Below are 17,926 nucleotides of genomic sequence, written 5' to 3' on the forward strand. Positions count from 1 at the left end.
GTGGTACAAACACACAGGTACAATGATGACATGGCTCCTAACCCGAATTCTGGGGAGCAAGGCCCAAAATACCTTTGCAAAATGTTTGATTTTTCCTGTTTGTGATCTGGATGACTCCAGAGGTGCGAGAGCTCCTTGGAGGGTCGCTGCTGCAGCACAAAGGGATTTAGAAGTGTCTATAGCTGTTCCTTTCACTTGAAATGCTATGGGGAGGTTTGTCTTTACTAAACGCTTAACTAACACCAAGCCTTTAAACAGCACTTCCATACATGTCTCTTCTAAAAACAAATGTTCGGCTCGTTGCTTCAAGGTTACAAGCTTCTCATTTCTTGTTCATTAAATACCAAATATCTTAGACTTCAGCTTTCTATGTGCTGTCCTTAGGGTTTTGTTGTCCAACACGACCCCTTTCCTTCAATTATTCAGCAGAAAAATATAAGCGTAAATAAGAGTTTCCAAAGCAACCATCTGTCTTGCCAACCTTCCAAATTAATAGATTTAAATATAAACATTGTTTCACATTTTGAGAATCTGTTGAATTCCGCTTCATTCACTTTCCTTCCTTGTTAATTGTAAAAGCTTATGTAGGGATTTGAATGTCTGAATGAAGCGAGGAATCTGGCCCCCTGGAACCTCCCAAGCTGTAGCTCATCCATGTCTGTATGTTGATGCTGAAGCACCCCTTCCCCATTCGCTACGGTCAATTCTGCTTCAGCCTTCCTGTCTATTTTTAGCTCTCCTGATCCGTGGTTCTTTGCTGACACATAACTCCAAGTCAGCAGTGCTGCATTATTTCTTGATTTAATATTTTATTCCGTGTAGAGCTCCTCCTGTACTCCAGCATTTTGTCGGCTAATTATAACTTAGCCGGCAGAGTAGTGTTTATATAGTTTACACACCTGTATTTGCCTGTTGTATACATTTTTAATATGCTGCTTGGAAGAAGCTTTACTTCCTGATAGCTGCTGCTCTCTAATGCTTTCTTTGAGTGGAAGCTGTATATTGACAGGTATGAGGGTCTCTGTTTATCACGGTTATCACATATATTTGTAAGGGGCCCTGTATAGTATTTCTGGGCTGATTTCTGTTGGGTCCGTATATTTTGTTTATCTGAAAGACAAAAAAACGGAAGCAATGAAACGCTTGTCTCACCTGGTAACTTGCTATACAGCAGCTTGGAGCAGGGGACCTAGCGTGGGGTGGTTGGACACTGAATGACTCTCGGCTGGTGTCCTGGGACACCAAACATCACTTTCACCTTGCCTGGGTTCATTCGGAGCCAGCCACGCTCATCGAGGTTCGGGCCTCGGGCAGGCACCACAAAACGAGAGATGTGCGGAGTCTGCATTTGCTGAAAAGGATCTGGAGCACTGGCTGTCAGCCTGGCTTGTGACCCTGCACCCCATAATGCCTCTTGCCCTCCCGTAGCAGCATGCAATACGCTGCCGGATCTGGACTCCTGAGCGTTCCCCTACCATGAGGGTTCTGTCAGACCGCATGGAGCTGGTTTTGGCACCACAACCCCCAGTCCCAATTCAGGGGGATTTTGGAGGTGGGGAGGGGTGTGACTGGAGTATGCTGTAATCTTGGGCTGGTTTCGATCAGCCCTGCTCCCGCTGGAACTGGATACTGCAAGGAATCTTGTAGGCATTGGGCCCAGGTTTACTAGGAACCAGTATCAATCATATGGTGCTCGTATGCTTTTGGACAGAAAGTGTCTGGTGCCTGCAGGGATTTCAGTTCCCATAAGGTGTGTCTTTGTAGTGCTTCAGTTACCTCACTGCATGTACTTCCCGATGAACTTTATTGGGCTTGAAGGGAAATCCTCCAGCAGCAAATGAAAGGAGGTTCCCAAGTGAGGACCTGTTGTAGTTCTGCACTAGCAATCGTTGGAGGTCAGTGGAGCTCTCAGCATCTCATCCATCCTAATTTCTTGCAGGTGTCAGAATATCACGATGGAAATATAAACGCTGTAATAAATGTTTGAAAAGCTGCAGCCTAGTGATGGCAAATGAACTTTATTATAAAATGAAGTGAAATGTTCTGAGGGTCTGATCATATCTTACTCTTAAATCTGGAGTGAATCTCTTTTCTCAAATAGAATTACACCAGCATGTGATCAGTCAGGCATTTCCTTGTCTGTGCCTTGCAGAGTGCCCTCTAGGGGAAAGACAGAGTCACTGCTATTACAGGTGAGCCACCTGTACCAGTTCCTGGGTGCTCTGGCTTTTGTAAAGTCAGAGCTAGAAAGTATGAACAACAAAAACTAATAGACACACTCCATTTCTATAAAAACAACAAGGAGTCCGGTGGCACCTTAAAGACTAACAGATTTATTTGGGCATAAGCTTTCGTGGGTAAAAAAAAACCTCACTTGCATCTGAAGGAGTGAGGTTTTTTACCCACGAAAGCTTATGCCCAAATAAATCTGTTAGTCTTTTTAAGGTGCCATCGGACTCCTTGTTGTTTTTGTGGATACAGACTGACACGGCTACCCCCTGATACTTGACTCCATTTCTGTGGGGCAATAAGTGTTTGTGGTCTGGCCTGCTGTACATCTTTCAGTTCAGTGATCCTGTCCATCAGAAAGAAAAGGCAATGAGTGAAGAATTTATTTCCCAGTCTCTAAATCTAGAGGCTTTGTATAATTCCAGACACTCACATTCAAGTATCTGGTAGCGAGACATCCTGCAGTCATGTATTTGCCTCTTGAAGATACAATACTGCAGATTTAACTTGCCCAGTTTTAGAGAGGGTAGAGGACTGTATGGCTTAAAGAATGAACCGTAAGATTTTCACCACTGACTGCAGTGGTGTTACACTGGTGAAAAGTAGTGTGTGAGAGGGGAGAATTGGGTCAATTTTATCTTAATGGGCTGCAAAAATCCCCTCTGGTTTGCTTGCAGAGAGTTGCACTGATGTTTTTGCTTCAGACCTTTGCATTGTTCTAGTTACCGTCTTTAGCTGAAATTAAACTCCATGAGATCTTTTTCAAATTGCTGAATAATTGAAGGAATGCAAATGTTACTAGAATGAAATGTGCTACTTTTTGTGAACTTGTTCCTTTGAATATTAGAGGAACTTAGTAGAATTTTGACATCACAAAGCTCATGATTTGCTCTGTGCTACCGTGAGCATTATCCTGATGCCTGGATCAACACCCACAGAAAATGATTCCCATGCTGTTTTTGATGTTGTCTAACTGATCTCCTACTTCAAGTTCTTTTTGCATATTTAATACTTTTAAAAGAAGTGCTGTTTTACAAAATATGTGAACTTCCTGGTCCTGTTCAGATCTTATTTTCCATCTCTAACCTCAGATTTAACTATGATGTGAACAGACATTGGTCAAAATACATCAAGAATATGACTTGTGTAGGAATTGCATTCATATAAAATCCACCAACTAGGGCGCATGAAGCTTCTGTTAGATTGTCGAGGCACAGCCAGCTCTAATGAGCCTGTCCTGTTACGTTGTAAAGGGGCCATTTCAAGTTGTGTTTGTGTTTTCACACTGTGCCATCACCGTGGTGTCGGATGTGGCTGTCCTCGCACAGACATTTTCAGTGCTTTCCCACAGGGAAAATACTTTTATACCAACTGTGGAGATTTTAGGCACCAACTAGCTTCATTTGGGTGAATTTGCCTTTGTCTGTCAAGTTAGTTTCTTTGCATCCTGTTGACCTGTGCCATGATACAGCAGAGGGCTGCCCTCAAACTTCTGAAACAGGCTTTTTAAAATGTAGCTGACTTAGGAACATTGAGCTTTCTAAAAGAGCATTTTAGGAAATATATCCTTCTCCCTTCCCCGTTTCTCTCCCCACCAGTCATCTCAAGTCTATAGCAAACGGTCATTATCGAGCGGATAGTTGGCATTTATATAGCACTTTACAACCATTCTCTGATTTGATCAGAAGACCAACCCTGTGCAGCCGGTCTGTATTACTAGCCCCTCTTCCTGGATGGCCGAGTGCCTCAGTGTCTGTCACCGAGAGCCAGGATTAGAATTTTGGGGATCCCTGACTCCCAATCCTGGCACAGACCCCTAAGAGGACATTCCCTATCCTTGGTGAGTAGCTGGAATTACCCACTCTGCAGAGGGCCTGCATGTGACCCATGCTCTCCTTAAACCCTCATGTGGGATTTAAGCAATGCTTTGGGGGGATTTCACTCTGTGCCCATATTTGGTCTCTTTCTACCCATGGAAAGAAATATTAACCATACAGACTCAAGACTAACCACCTGGGATTGTTTGGCTAGTTGTTTAATGTGCAGCATATCCCTCCTCCAAGTCCCAAGAGGAGATGTTTCGCTGGACTGTGCTTAGCCACTGGGATTGTTGATAGCGGGACCACCTTGGAGCACAAAGACCTTCTAAGGAAACATGCAAAGCACGTTACTTTAAAAATAAAAGTATTCTGGAGAAGATTTACTCTCTTCCTGCAGGCTCTTTGGGTGTGATTAAGAGCAGTGAGTGCTGTAAATGAGCATTGCATAGCACTACCGGTACGTTCATCCAGCAACAGCAGGGCTCCTTTAGCAAAACCCCAGAAGAGGAGCAGAAGGTCTGTTGGGTTGTAATGTTCAGATTAGGAGCCTGTTTTGTGAAATATAAACAGCAACTTCATTATTGTGGGAGTTTATATTTCAGCAGCATATTCTCTCCATTGGCTGCTCACATGGGTCTGCTTTTCTTAAAAAGAGTTGCTGATAAGGCATATGAGATTAGTTACCACTCATAAGAGCATCTTTATTTTAAGAACTGGGTTGATGGTGAGATCAGCCTCTTTCTCTGCTTCGAAAGTCCCCAATACGAACAATTTAATTCAACCTTTACAAAGTGATGGGAATGGGATGGGGTAGATGCACACTGGGATATTTGTGCAGCAATGTCGTTAGCAGGGAGTTCCAGCATCTTCCATGTTGCCTCATTAGCCCTTGTTCCTATAGGAGGTGCGGCCATGTCAATTCTGGTGCCTTAGCAGGCAGCGATGTGGCATCTACTGTCCAGTGCTGCTCTGCTGTCCCTCAGAGGTGCACGAGTGGGTATTTTACCGCATGCTAAACAAAAGCTCTTGGGCCGTTTCTGCCCAGAGTTTTTCACATAGGTCCTGGCTGGGAACGGTGGCTTCCAGCACATCACTAACATGCTTATGTCCCCCGAACGCTAATATCACAATGTATTTCACGTGCCTCGTGATAATACATATTTGCAGCCATAGGGCTAAATTCTGCCCTGCCTCTTGCCTGGCACAGCGGGTTTGCACAGGGTGCAAGTCATTGCAGAGCTCGGCCAGTACCTTGCATGCCCTGCTCAATTAAATATCTGAAATAATCTGGACACAAGTTTTAATTGCACTCATTATCATCCAGAGACGCCTTATGTTTCCCATTATAAACTCAAGTGAGGTTTCTCTGCATGACTTCACTAATTAAAGAGGTCTGTAACTGTCAGGCTTTCAGGAAATTGTTCTGCCCACCCCTGGAAGCCCTGATCAGCCTAGACAGCCATTAATTCTAAAACAGACAGGCTATTGACTCTGCTAATTGTGAACTTCATTACTTATTTCATATGCCAAGTTATCAGAGTGTGTTCTCAAATCGCACACAGGAAAGGCAAATGCCAAAGCGCTTTGTTTGCAAGTTTCCTATTGGAAAATGAGAACAGTGTTTTCTACTGTAGATTAGTCTTACACCCACACGCAGTGGGGCCAGGCTGGAGACCATCTGGGAGATGAGAATTCTGGGCCAAACTCAGCTGCTCACACTAAGCAGGCTGCCTTCCAGCCCTAGGGCAGAGCTGGGAGCATTTAACGGCACTCTCAAGGGACCTTTGTAGGAGGCAGCACCAACAGATGCTAGAACCTCCAGCCCTTCTTGTCTGGAAGTCTGGGCTGGCAGCTGAGTTAAGTGGAAAGGGCAGCGTCTGGGTCTGGACCCTTGTTCTGATCCCATTGCTGGCACTAGGTCCTGTGACTGTGGGCAGTTCTGTAGCCTTTCTGTGCAGCTCCGTATTTTACCCGTCCCTTACTTTGACAAACTGGAAATTAGACACAGATTTTTAAGTGAGGGTAAATCCGCCATTGGAACAGATTACCTAGGGAGGTGGTAAATCCAGCCACCTGGAGTCTAAGTCAAGATGGTCTGCTCTTTACAGGATGCTGTAACTTGTCCATCAATAGTTGGGCTTGATGCAGCAATCACCGGGTGAAACTCTGGCCTGTGTTATGGAGGAGGTCACACTAGTTTATCATAATGGTCCCTTCTGGCCTTAAAGTCTGTGAAATTGTAGATTTCCATGTATTGCTTTGAGATCCACCCCGCTCCCATCCTTTTCCCTGGTATATTTACTGCCTAATTGCCAAACGGTAGCCAGCTCAGATGGTCTGTGATGAAGAGCCCTGGGGATGAGCTGTGCTCTCTGCGGCATGGGACTGTTAGCCAGACACACTTGGACTTGTCCAGAGACTCCTTCGCTTGCTTTCTCTGCAGCTGTACTTGGCATTCTAAAAATGCATGTCTCTTCTGAAAAGAAAGTGTGTTTTATAGGGAGGAGGGGAGTGGCCTCCCGGAGCCAGCTGGAGCGTGGGTGGCTGCGAGGTGGCACTTCGTCTCCCATTATTTTGTCAGTGCAGCAAGAGAAAAGCAGCAGCAAAGTGGTGGCTTCTGAGTGTCACTTGAATAATGTAAAATATCCACAGGTGCTAACCGGATGTAGTCCGTGCTGCAGGCCAAGCTTCCTGCTCCGCACAGGGCAGATTCTGGCCCCCGTCTCCCTGGAGGGCAGCAAGGTGAAACAGGCGGCTCTGGCCAGGGCAGGGCTGCTGTCTTTCCCTCTATTGGGTCCAAGGTAACGAAACGGCCTGCTGCCTTTGAAGACCTTGGTCTAGCCTGCACTGGGAATTTTCAGGCCCTTAGCTCCCACTCGATATAGCTGTAGGCCAAGCTACCACCACCTCAGGCCTTTTTCCCCTCAAGTCTGAAAAATTGTAGTGTGGACTCAGCCTTACTCTGGCTGCATGTCCTTCTGCCCCCCCTCGATACCACTCCAGCCAGAGCATGTTACTAATTGAGAGCCAGCCCAAACTCGGCCTTCCATGGTGCCTGTCGAGGTGCGTACAGCAGCCTGCTGGAGTGCAGTCTAGCTGGCCCCGTGTGCCAGACGCTTCAGAAGCGCTGCGGAAACTCCCGTCACGGGAGGATGCTGAATCCAGAGGGGAGCCAGGTTTTTTTGGCTCCCCGGTAATGAGCATCTGCTCTGGAAAGGAATGTTCTCGCTTACTTTGTAATTGCTTGTATAAAACAGCTGGTTTTTACATCCGTATTATTCTGTCCAGTGGAAAGGGACCTCAAAAACCTTGTGTACTGCAGAGAATGTGAATGTGATCCATCTAGTGCTGGAGTGGACAGGGCTGACTCTGGCACAGCGGTAGCATGGCATGTTACCGGGCAAGGGAATCAGAGTTTGCCACTCCAGGTCAGATGTTTGTGGCTAGCCAGCAGTCTGTGTAGGAAGCATGTCTCTTGCTCTGTGGCAATCCTCCTGTCCTTGCCCTGAAGCGCTTACAGTTTAACTAGAGCTACTGGCAACCCCAAGGCCAGAATTTCCATTTTAGCTGATGAGGTGATTCTGGTGCTTGCACCAAATCTCCACTGAGTCTCTCTTAAAACCTCTAGAGTTCACTTTAGATCTGATATGGGACTTGCCCTGCTGTGCAAGATGAAACGTGCCCAAAGAGAGAAACAAAATGGTGGTTGGAGTTGGTGTTAACTTTTGAATGAAATGAGACAAAAAGTTAGCACCTCCAGGTGTTCCATCAAGCATGATTTAGTTTCCACACTAGGTCATTAGGGGCTGTGTGGGCAGATGTTACATCAGCAAAATATGTGGGTGAAGATACTTTTAACAGCAAAAGAATGACAAGTCCCCTTGTGCTGTAGCAGATAGCAGTGTTCTGAGTCACTCTCGGGTCATTGGTGGGTGACTCTGACATTCCACATTGATCTCAGCCCCATATGTCTCAGCTGCAGAGTAGCGCCCCTTCCTGGCAGGCCCAGAGCAGCCATGTCAGATGCAGCTCCTGGACCTGACTGGCAGATACACAGATGTATATCTTCCGGGCAGTAATTCAATAATTAATCTGCATTGTTCCCATGTAGTTCAGGATTATACATTTTTAATTGATTCTCCCAGGCAATTGCACCATGTGCTGCATTGCCTTTTAATTTTTGCCATGTGCTAGTTGAGGGAATTTGGGGGTTGGTAACAGATGCCCACCATTAGTATTACTAGTTAGAACTTTAATTTATAAGCCTTCAAGGTCCTGTGATTCTCAGTCGCCTATGAGAGGTAACAGTGTCTTTGATGTTAAAATCCCGGAGTCATGCAGGTGGGACCATACACTGTATTCTCCTGAGTCTTCGTTGTTCTTTGTGCATCTGAGTGCTTTTCTGTTCCCACCTTATATTCTTAAATAAAACATGATCTGGCTGTTGAAGTAACTGCTGATATAGCATACTTGGGTTTCTCCAAGGCATTTGACCTAATACCACATGATACTTTGATTAAAAAAATTGAATTATATGGAATTAACACATTAGATGGATTAAAAATTGTCTCACAGACGATCCCAAAATGTAGCTGATAATAGGGAAGTATCAATAATCAGGGCTGTTTCTAGGAGGAGGACAGCGTACTGTTAATTAATTGAATCACCTGGTTAAATGGCACAATCCAATAAAATGTACTTTAATACAGGCAAACGCAAGGTAAATGCATCGGGGAACAACGAATGCCGATTATAGATACAGGATGGAAGGTTGTCTCGGAAAGCAGTGAGTCAGAAAAGCATTTCGGTGTCGTAGATTATCCTCCCACCGTGAGCTTTCAGTACATTGTTGTGGCGAAAAGGGCTAATGGGGCCCGTGGGTGTATTAAAAAGGGGAACATCGAATCGAGGTAGGGAAGTGGTCTTGCCTCCGCACACAGCACTGGTAAGATTGCTGCTTGGATACTGTGTCCAGTTCTGGTGACCACATTTCAAGAAGGATGTGGAGATACTGGAGAGAGTTCAGTGGAGGACCACAAAAATGATCCGGGGGCTGGAAGGCTTAAGGAGTTAAATGTATTCAGTGTACTGAAGAGGAGAAGGTTGAGAGGTACTTGATCGTGGTGCATAGGTGCTGCTGACACATGGAAACGAGATCTGATAGTGAGAAGCTTTTCAACCTTGCTGACAAAGGCACAACAAGATTCAATTCAACTTTGATATCAGATGCAGCTTGCTAGCAGTGAGGGTGATTAAACATTGGAACAGTTTACTGGGGAGGCAGGGGCTCACCAGCTCTTGGAGTCTTTATGACAAGATTAGATATCTTTCCGAAAGTTGTCTGGGAGAGGTTTGCAGTCTGGGGACAGTTGACATGGGTGCGGGGTGGATGTTTGTGGTGGTCCCATCTGGCCTTGGAGTCTCAAGCTTCAAAGTTTCAGCATGTCACCTGCAAGGGTCAGGAAGGAATTCTCTTCTCCCCCCCCCCCCCTCCCAAAACACACATTTGCAATCTGGGTAGTTGTTTTTTCCACCTTTCTCTGAAACATCCGAGATCGTCCACAGCTAGAGACAGGATGCCAGTTGGGGTAGGCCAATGGTCTGGGCTAGGCCAGAGAATCCTATTTCTAGCTGCCCAGCTGGTGTCTTGCTCACATGTTCAGTGTCCAGCTGACTGCCAGTTTTGGGGTCAGGAAGGAATTTCCCCCCAGGTTAGATTGGCAGGGACCCTTGGGGATTTTCACCTTCCTCTGCAGTGGGAGGCCCGGGTCACAGGCTGGGATCCTCGAGGCATATCTCACCTGATTTGAGCCCTTGCTGTTCCTGAGGCCTCAATCTCTCCTGTTCTCAGCCTGGGGCACACAACAGTTACTCTCCTGCTGACTAAATTGTGTTAGTTTAACAAAAGTCACTGGGCTCCACATCGGGGTGACATGTTATGGCCTGTGAAAGGCAGGAGGTCAGACTAGATGATCTCATGGTCCCTTCTACCCTTAAGCTCTGTGAAACTAGTGCACTATTTTTCCCCTTAAAGATGCAGTTTCTTTTCCTGTTCAGTGAAGTCAGTCGCCTCCACCCCCTCCAGTTCCCCCTTGAACTGATGATTCATGGTTTGATTTTTGCCCTTGGCAGTTCCTTCCATAATTCAGGTACCAGCGGTAGGAAGAAATGTTTCCAGGGTTGCTCGGAGGCTAGTCCCCTCAACTTCAGCTCAGGGGAGAGGTCGCTTGTTGTTCAGCATTAACTCAAACTCTCTGCCGGTTCTGCAGTAGCCTCCTGGTGAGCAGCATGCCGATGCTCGTATGTCCACGCAGGCAGTGTGCTCACTGCCTCCTGGCCCTGGGGCAGCCCCACTGTTCTGGGGTAACAGCTACCTGAGTTTGTGAAGGTGTTTAGTAGCTGCTGTTGCCCTTGTGTGTTGTGCTGGCTCCCATCAATCCTCACAGGGTGACTTAAGAGCAACACAAGGTCTCTCCAGTGAGATTCTGCAGCGTCTTCCAGCTGGGAGCCGGCCTTTCTGTTTTCCCCGCCTATCCCCTGACAGACTGCAGATGGCAGCAGGGGCAGAAGACACTCCTCTTAGGGTGCTGCCCTGATCGCATTGTCAGGCCCTATCAACCTCCCAGGTTGGGGCGAGGTGAGGGAAGTAATTGTAAGTAGCCATCAGAGGCACAATGGCTGTTAGTCTCTAAGGTGCCACAAGTACTCCTGTTCCTAATGGCTGTATTAGCAGTATAGACCCAGGGATATGTCCAGTCAATTGCTAGACGGATGAGGCTGGTGGCAAAGGACTGAAATCAGGACTTAATTTAGCTCCCACTGGGGGAGAGGTGGCGCTGCTGTGTAATAAGCTAAGAACACTGTTTCTTGACCTGGTCCATGGGATATTTACTGTATGATTGTCCTGGACTAAACCCCTGGGGGGTTGGGAACCGAACAGGAAGGAAAGACGATGACTTGAGATAAGACCTCTCTCAGCAAATACCAGGGGGTGGTTTGAGTCAGTGCAGGAGCCTTTTGCTTTGACTCTACCCCCTGTGAGCAAACGGGTTTGGGGCAACAGGTCCCACCCTGGGAAACTAAGGGCCAGTCTACACTAGAAGCGCCAGTTGTGCAGAGAACAGAATAATGCTGTCAGCAGCGTAATAAAACCACCTCCCCAAGAGAGGCTTATTCACACCCCAAGCGACGTAAGTTAGACTGACACAACTCTTGTGTAGACAAGCCCTGAGACAGAGGGCTGCTGTCTGGATTTAAGGACAGAGGAGAGCCAAAGTGAACCCAGATTGCGGAGTTTGGGGTGTCTGGAAAGTTAGACCTGCCTAGAGTTTCTGCTGAGGAATGGCAAGCCCCTGCATTTACTGCTGGTCACAAGCTCCAGACGGGAAGAACTGCAGGTACTGAGTCCAGTTGGCTCTGCTGGGTATCCATGGTGTATACACCGGGCGCTTTGCAGCCTGCGGCCTGGTCTGAAAGTGGGAGAACCCCGTCATTCCACCCCAGGAGAGGTGAAGGCACAAGGCTGGAGCTCTGAGTGGACAGAGCTGCAGCTAGCCCTGTAATGGTGACACCCATGTTTGGCTGCCCTGCAGCCTTTCCCACACTGCCAGCCCGAGTGCTCAGGGATCAGGGATGTATCCAGTTTCCTTCTCTGAATAGATGTGGGTGACTCTAATTGTTCTCAAGCTGCTGTAGGAGTGGTTCTCCCTGCAAGTGCAGCAGTGTTCACTTCCCAGAGCACTTCAGCTAAATTAGTTATGTTTGTTTACTTGTTTGTCATTTACAACCAGGAAAGCCAATAATGGAGAGCAGAGCCCACGCAGAAAATCAGCTTCTCTCTCCTCTTTCCCAGGGCTGCTGTCCTGTCAATTAGTGTGCTGTTACTACCTGTATTGCTAGGAAAAGCTTCCCATTGTTTACAATGAATGTAGGCTAATGATTCAGCAAGGCGCATCCTCGAAAGCAACAATCCATTCACAGTGCTGCTCTTGTGGCTGAAAAACAGGGCCAAGATGATGCATAATAAATACATATAATCCATGAATATCCCCTCTGCTGGTTGTAATAAACCATGAAGGGTTGGCCTGCATGTCTCTGGCACTGACAGATTTTTCCGCCATGGCACACTTGGCATGTGAGATTTGTCTCTGCACTTGGTGTTGGGATACTCTTGGCGTGGAGTACGTTGCTTGGGAAAGCCGGGTGAGACTCCGGTCTGAGATTTCACTGGTTGCTGGGTGACACCCGCACTGCACACTTTTTTGGCGGTATGGAGAGCATGTACTGGGAAGCCCCGAGCCCCAGTTTAAGTAGCAGTGTAGACGGTGAGGCATAACTTAGGCAAGTAGAATACGGACACGCCTGAAGGGTTTGTAACCTACGTGGTTCCCCAGTTGCCCAAGCCGTGCAGCCCATCCGCATGGCTGTTTTCACCTGGGTAGTGTCCTGCTGTCTCCCTGCTGCTGGAGCCTTTGCCCACCCCAGGAAAAGCACATAGCATCGGGAACGGCTCCCACAGTGGGGAAAGACTCAGCCTCCCCCCTGCCAGAGCCTTTCCCTGTCACGTGTAGCTAGCCTGCGTCTCACTGCGGCGTGGAGCTACCCCGCTGAAAGTGGGGTGCAGTGCAGATGTAGCCTTGAGGGGAAGCTCATGAGTTTATCCAAGTGACAAGGGATTGCAGAGACACAGCCTAGATCAGCCTTCGGCTGAAAACTTAAGCCAAAGCTTTTAAGGGTTTTTTACTCAATAGCTTATAAATAAGCGACCTGCTTCTGACCCCCTCTCGACTCCCATTTACTGGGCCAGGCCAGACATAGCAGCCTGAAGAAAATGCCCATCCCATAGACAGCACTGAAGGGGGAAAAATCTTAATAAAGCGACTTGGAAAAACCAACTCCAGATATGTGGTTCTAGCATGCGTTTCAAAAGAGAACTCACCCCAACATTTGAAATGCGCTGGAGCTGCTGTTACACTGGCTGGCATGGACAGCTTGGACCTGGGGGCGTGTAGAGAACAGTTTGAGATGTCTATGGGAGGAAGGATTTGCTATAACGGTACCTTCAAAAGCTGTCTAGTCATTTTTACCAATAGCCTCTTACTCTGAAACATCTGGGAGTAAAGACTCCCTGCTCTGGTTTGGTCTCCTAGCTCCTGCAGGATATTTTCACTGTACACAAACCTGTTTGTTGGGCTCCAAGAGGTTTGACTTGTTTCTGGTAGAGCCAATAGCAGAAACATCAATGTGGTGGACCTCGCCATAAGGTCCTAAAGAACTTGATGGAGCCAGAGGTGGGTGCTCTGGGGAGGCATTATGGGTTGATGATGCTACTAAGTTACACACATGCATAAGGGTTTGCAGGCTTGAGTCCTTGGACTGCAAGTTCCTAAAGTCTGGGGTTGTGCCTGGCTCTGTCTGGAAAGTGCAACATTCACCTTGGTGCTATATAAACGAGAGAGAATATGATTTTAATAGTCTCTTGCTGCTAGCCTCTGATTGTAACCCAAAATCGTTTAGAACTTTGCTGATGCATTTCTTCATTCTGAAATGAATTTGTTCATCCAAATCATATTAGCAGGGTTACTTACAGCCAAGTGTTCTGCAGAGTGGTTATAAAACCATGTAAAATTGTACCTAAAGTGTAACACATTCAGTAATTTATAAAATGAATGGCCATGAAGATGTTATCCCATCAGGGACTTGGCAGCATGTGCTTGGCTAAGAAATTAAAAGCTGCCATACGTGTCTGAGAAATTGATTTACCTTCCTGGCTAACCCACTTAACAAACACTTCTGTACATAAAGAAATGAATTCCCTGTAACATTTGACAAACCTGCACTCTCGCTGCCTTTTAACTTCAGGAATCCTAGGCTGCTGGCCTCCTTGCAGCTGCAGGGTTTCCAGGGCTTTGATTTGGTGATCTACTTTTAAAAAGCAATGAAGGGCCACAGATCTTAGTTCAAAACAGAACATTCCCCTCCTACAAAAGTGTCTTTGCTGCCTGCATGGGAGGCTGAGGGCTGTACTTAATGAAACTCTGGCACCTTCCATTGCTCCTGCGGTTTTTGTGCGATTCTTGGAAGCGTCTCTTTAAGAAGGCGCTCTCCTTTTAGCACTTGTTGGCTGTGAATCAGTTTGCTGAATATCCTCTGTCTCTGAACTGTAGAGAAATAAGCATGTCTGCCAGTGTCTGTTGCTACCTCTGGCTTGCAGTGCACTCATTTCTCACCCCACGGTTCATGGAAGAGCTTTTTTGTATTGAATTCCTGCATAAATTCTCCAAGCCATTTCCTGTGCTTGTTCTACCTGGGGTGGATGATGGGATTCCTGTTGATAGTTTCTACTCTGTTATGCTCGAGTAAATGGGAGTAACTCCATTTGACTTCAGTGGAGTTACCCTAGATTTGCCCTGGTGCTGCCGAGATCAGAATCGGTCCCATAGTTTGCAAAGTCCTTGGGATCTTCCAGGCTGGAAGGGGGACTAGAATGTTGATTGAATTGTTATGAAGTCGGCTAAGAGCTCACTGTCAGACTATCCAGCATCCAAAATAGAACAGAAATAATACTCAAGTCTCTGATTTTCTGATCAACAGGTAGAAACTGAAGATGAGAAGAGGCGTTTTGAAGACGGAAAAGGGAGATATCTTCAAACGAAAGCCAAAAGGCAGGTGCAGATGCAACCGCTCACTCAACAATGACCCTTCATCTTGGACCTAAATATTTACGGCAGAGCCACCTAGAAATAAACATATCCACTTTAGAAATATTTACTTGGACAAATAAAACAAACCTTTCACTAGTGTTGTGTGAAGTGTTCACAGAGCCCTGTGTATTCATTGATCCTGTAGCTGTGCAAGTGGATGCAGAATTCACTCTGTGCTGCAGAATTGTACTCCAGAAGATAAACTTTCTTTTTTTTTAAGGAAGTGAGCCTTTCAGATGTGACTCGTGTTGAGATGGAGTGTTTGTCTTTTTGCGTTCACACGTAAACTGAAACAATCATTCTGAAGTCTGAGCTGTGCCACCATTTGTCACAATTGAATGTTAAATCTGAACCGTAATGATGCCAGTTTAAATCAGTTTTTGAATTGTTAAACTGTTGATTAGTTTAGCAGAAACATCCAGTCTAATATGTTTGTTCCGTAATTCCAGGCAAACTGCTGTGCCTTTCTGGATGCCAAAGGCCCATGCTAGCTTCCCAAAGGCCATTTTCTGCAGTACAGCTGTTATCAGTTTTTAAAAGGCACATTGAATATGTAGGAGCAGCATAAAATTGGATTTAATGTCCAAATAAATACGACTAGGTTACTGTACACAGTGTATTATTTATTCCGACACAATTCAATAAAATAGCCCCAGTCTGCCATCGGTGGAGTGGCACAGAAAGCAACGGGCATAGCAAAGAATACACAGGGCCTTGACGCTTTGTAATGCAGTGTTGATCTACAGTATGTCCTAAAACATGTACACCAAAGCTTATTTATAATACTCAAGTATAAATGCTACTCAGTATTGTATGGGACTCTCAAGTCATTCCATTCAAATCTATGTAATATTTATGTGCACATCGAAGTTATTTAAGGTGCACTGTGACATAAATAAAGTTGGTTGGTCGTCAGCTGAAGAAAATAATAGGGTGTCATTTTTCTTTTCAGAAATTTTGTGTGGTCTAAATAATCATTCCAAGAAGGTGTGCCAGGAGTTTTCTCTTCAGGGTTATAGTTGGGTTAACGTGCCCATTGGATTGAATGGGAAATGCCCCTTGAACAGAAGCTACTGGACTAAAATGTGCAGTGCTCTTCATGCTGAGTGTCTTGGGCTAATCCCCGTGGAATTCATTAGCATCATTACATGTTGTGGTTAAGAAGCTCCCATTAGAAGCTGCATCGAAATTATAACTCTAATCTCCTCAATAAACCAGGTAAAAGAGGCGAAAACACCCAGCCTTGGCAGGTGTGTGCGCCAGTCAGAGAATCCTGGAAATGTCGAGCTGGAAGGGGCCTCGAGATGTCATCTAGTCCTGCCCCTGTGCTGAGACAGGACCCTGTAAACCTCGACCAGCCCTGGCAGGTGTCTGTGTAACTGATTCTTAAACACTCCAGTGGTGGGGATTGCACAACCCACCTTGGACTCCTGCTCCAGAGCTGAACTTCCCTGAGAGTGAGCGAGTTTCCGAATATTTCCCCTCAATTTCCCTTGGTGCAGATTAGGCTGATGACTTGTCCCGTCTTCAGTAGACATGAAGAACAATTGATCACCATCTACTTTGTAATCTCCCTTGACATACTTGAAGACTGTTAGCAAGTGCTCCCCTCCCCCATGTCTTCTCAAGACTAAACATGCCCAGTTTTATACAACTTTCTTCACAGGTCAGGTTTTATAAGCCTTTTATCACCTTTTTCGGGGGGGGCTCTTCTCTGGACTCTCCAGTTTGTCCACATCTTTCCTACAGTGCAGCGCCCAGAACACAGGCCTCCAATTGAGGCCTCACCAGTGCCGAGTAGAGTGGGACAGTTACCTCCCATCTTACCTATAACAATCCCATTAATACACCCCAGAATAGTTGCCTTTATTGCAACTGCATCAGATTGTTGACTCATCCAGTTTGTAATCCACCATAACCCTCATATCCTTTTCAATAGTACGCTGAGCCAGTTATTCTTCAGTTTGTAGTTGTGCATTTGATTTTTTCCTTCCTAAGTAAATTTTGCAGATTTTATAGGAATAGTGTCCACTCCATTATCCAAGTCATTAATGAAAAATATTGACTAGAACTGGACCCAGGACAGATCCCTGCAGTACCCCTCCCAGTTTGATAGCAAACCATTGATGATTACTCTTTGCACCCACCTTGTAGTAATTTTATCTAGACCACATTTCCCTGGTTTGTCCATGAGAATATCATGTGGGACTGTGTCAAAAGCCTGACTAAAATCAAGCATGTGTACAGCTTCCCCACATCCACTAGGCCAGTGCTTCTCAAAGCCGGTCCGCCGCTTGTGCAGGGAAAGCCCCTGGTGGTCCGGGCTGGTTTGTGTACCTGCCGCATCCGCAGGTTCGGCCGATCGCAGCTCCCACTGTCCGCAGTTCGCCGCTCCAGGCCAATGGGGGCTGCGGGAAGGGCAGCCAGCACATCCTTCGGCCTGCGCCGCTTCCCGCAGCCCCATTGGCCAGTGGGAGCCGCAATCAGCCGAACCTGCGGACACGGCAGGTAAACAAACCGGCCCGGACCACCAGGGGCTTTCCCTGAACAAGCGGTGGCCCGACTTTAAGAAGCACTGACCTAGGCCAGTAAGCCTGTCAAAGAAGGAAATTAGGTTGGTTTGGCATTTGTTCTTGACAAAAATCCATGTTGGCAATTACTTATAATCCTGTTATCCTCTAGGTGCCTCCAAAACAATTGTTCAGTAATTTGTCGCAGTATCTTTCCAGGTATTGAAGTTAGGCTGGCTGGCCTATAATTCCCCAGGTCCTCTTTGTTCCCCTTTTTAAAGATAGGTGCTATGTTTGCTCTTCTCCAGTCCTCTGAGACCTCACCTGTCCTCCAGGAGTTCTCCAAGATAATCACGAATGGTTCCAAGATTGCTTGAGCTAGTTCCTTAAATACCCTGGGATGAATTTCATCAGGGCCGGCTGACTTGAATACAGCGAACTTATCAAAATGCTCTTTAACCCCTTCTTCCCCTATTTTGGCTGCGTTCCGTCTTCTTTGTTTGTTTGTATTTTGTGAAGTACCTGGTCACAATTTCTTTTTAGTGAAGACTGAAGCAAAATACACATTAAACACCTCAGCTTTCTTGATGTTGTCCATTATCGGCTCTCCTTCCCCACTAAGTAGAGAACCTACACTTTCCTTTGTCTTTCTCTTGTGCCTAAT

The 17,926-nt window shown here is 46.3% G+C and overlaps 1 protein-coding gene across 3 annotated transcripts in view; it reads left to right on the forward strand.

Annotated features, from left to right (window-relative positions):
* ACOT7 (acyl-CoA thioesterase 7) overlaps nt 1–15,666 on the forward strand; it is a 99,302-nt gene extending 83,636 nt beyond the window's left edge. For all 3 annotated transcript variants that reach the window (XM_026659987.1, XM_026659989.1, XM_026659988.1), the window contains one exon: nt 14,643–15,666. In XM_026659987.1, the coding sequence (XP_026515772.1) occupies nt 14,643–14,747 (105 nt within the window). In that variant the 3' untranslated portion in view covers nt 14,748–15,666. The remainder of the gene's footprint in view (nt 1–14,642) is intronic.
* Nucleotides 15,667–17,926: the final 2,260 nt, after the last annotated feature.

Source organism: Terrapene carolina, unplaced genomic scaffold (genome assembly GCF_002925995.2).
Source record: "Terrapene carolina triunguis isolate 2854851 unplaced genomic scaffold, T_m_triunguis-2.0 Scaffold714, whole genome shotgun sequence".
Taxonomy (NCBI): Eukaryota; Metazoa; Chordata; order Testudines; family Emydidae; genus Terrapene; species Terrapene triunguis.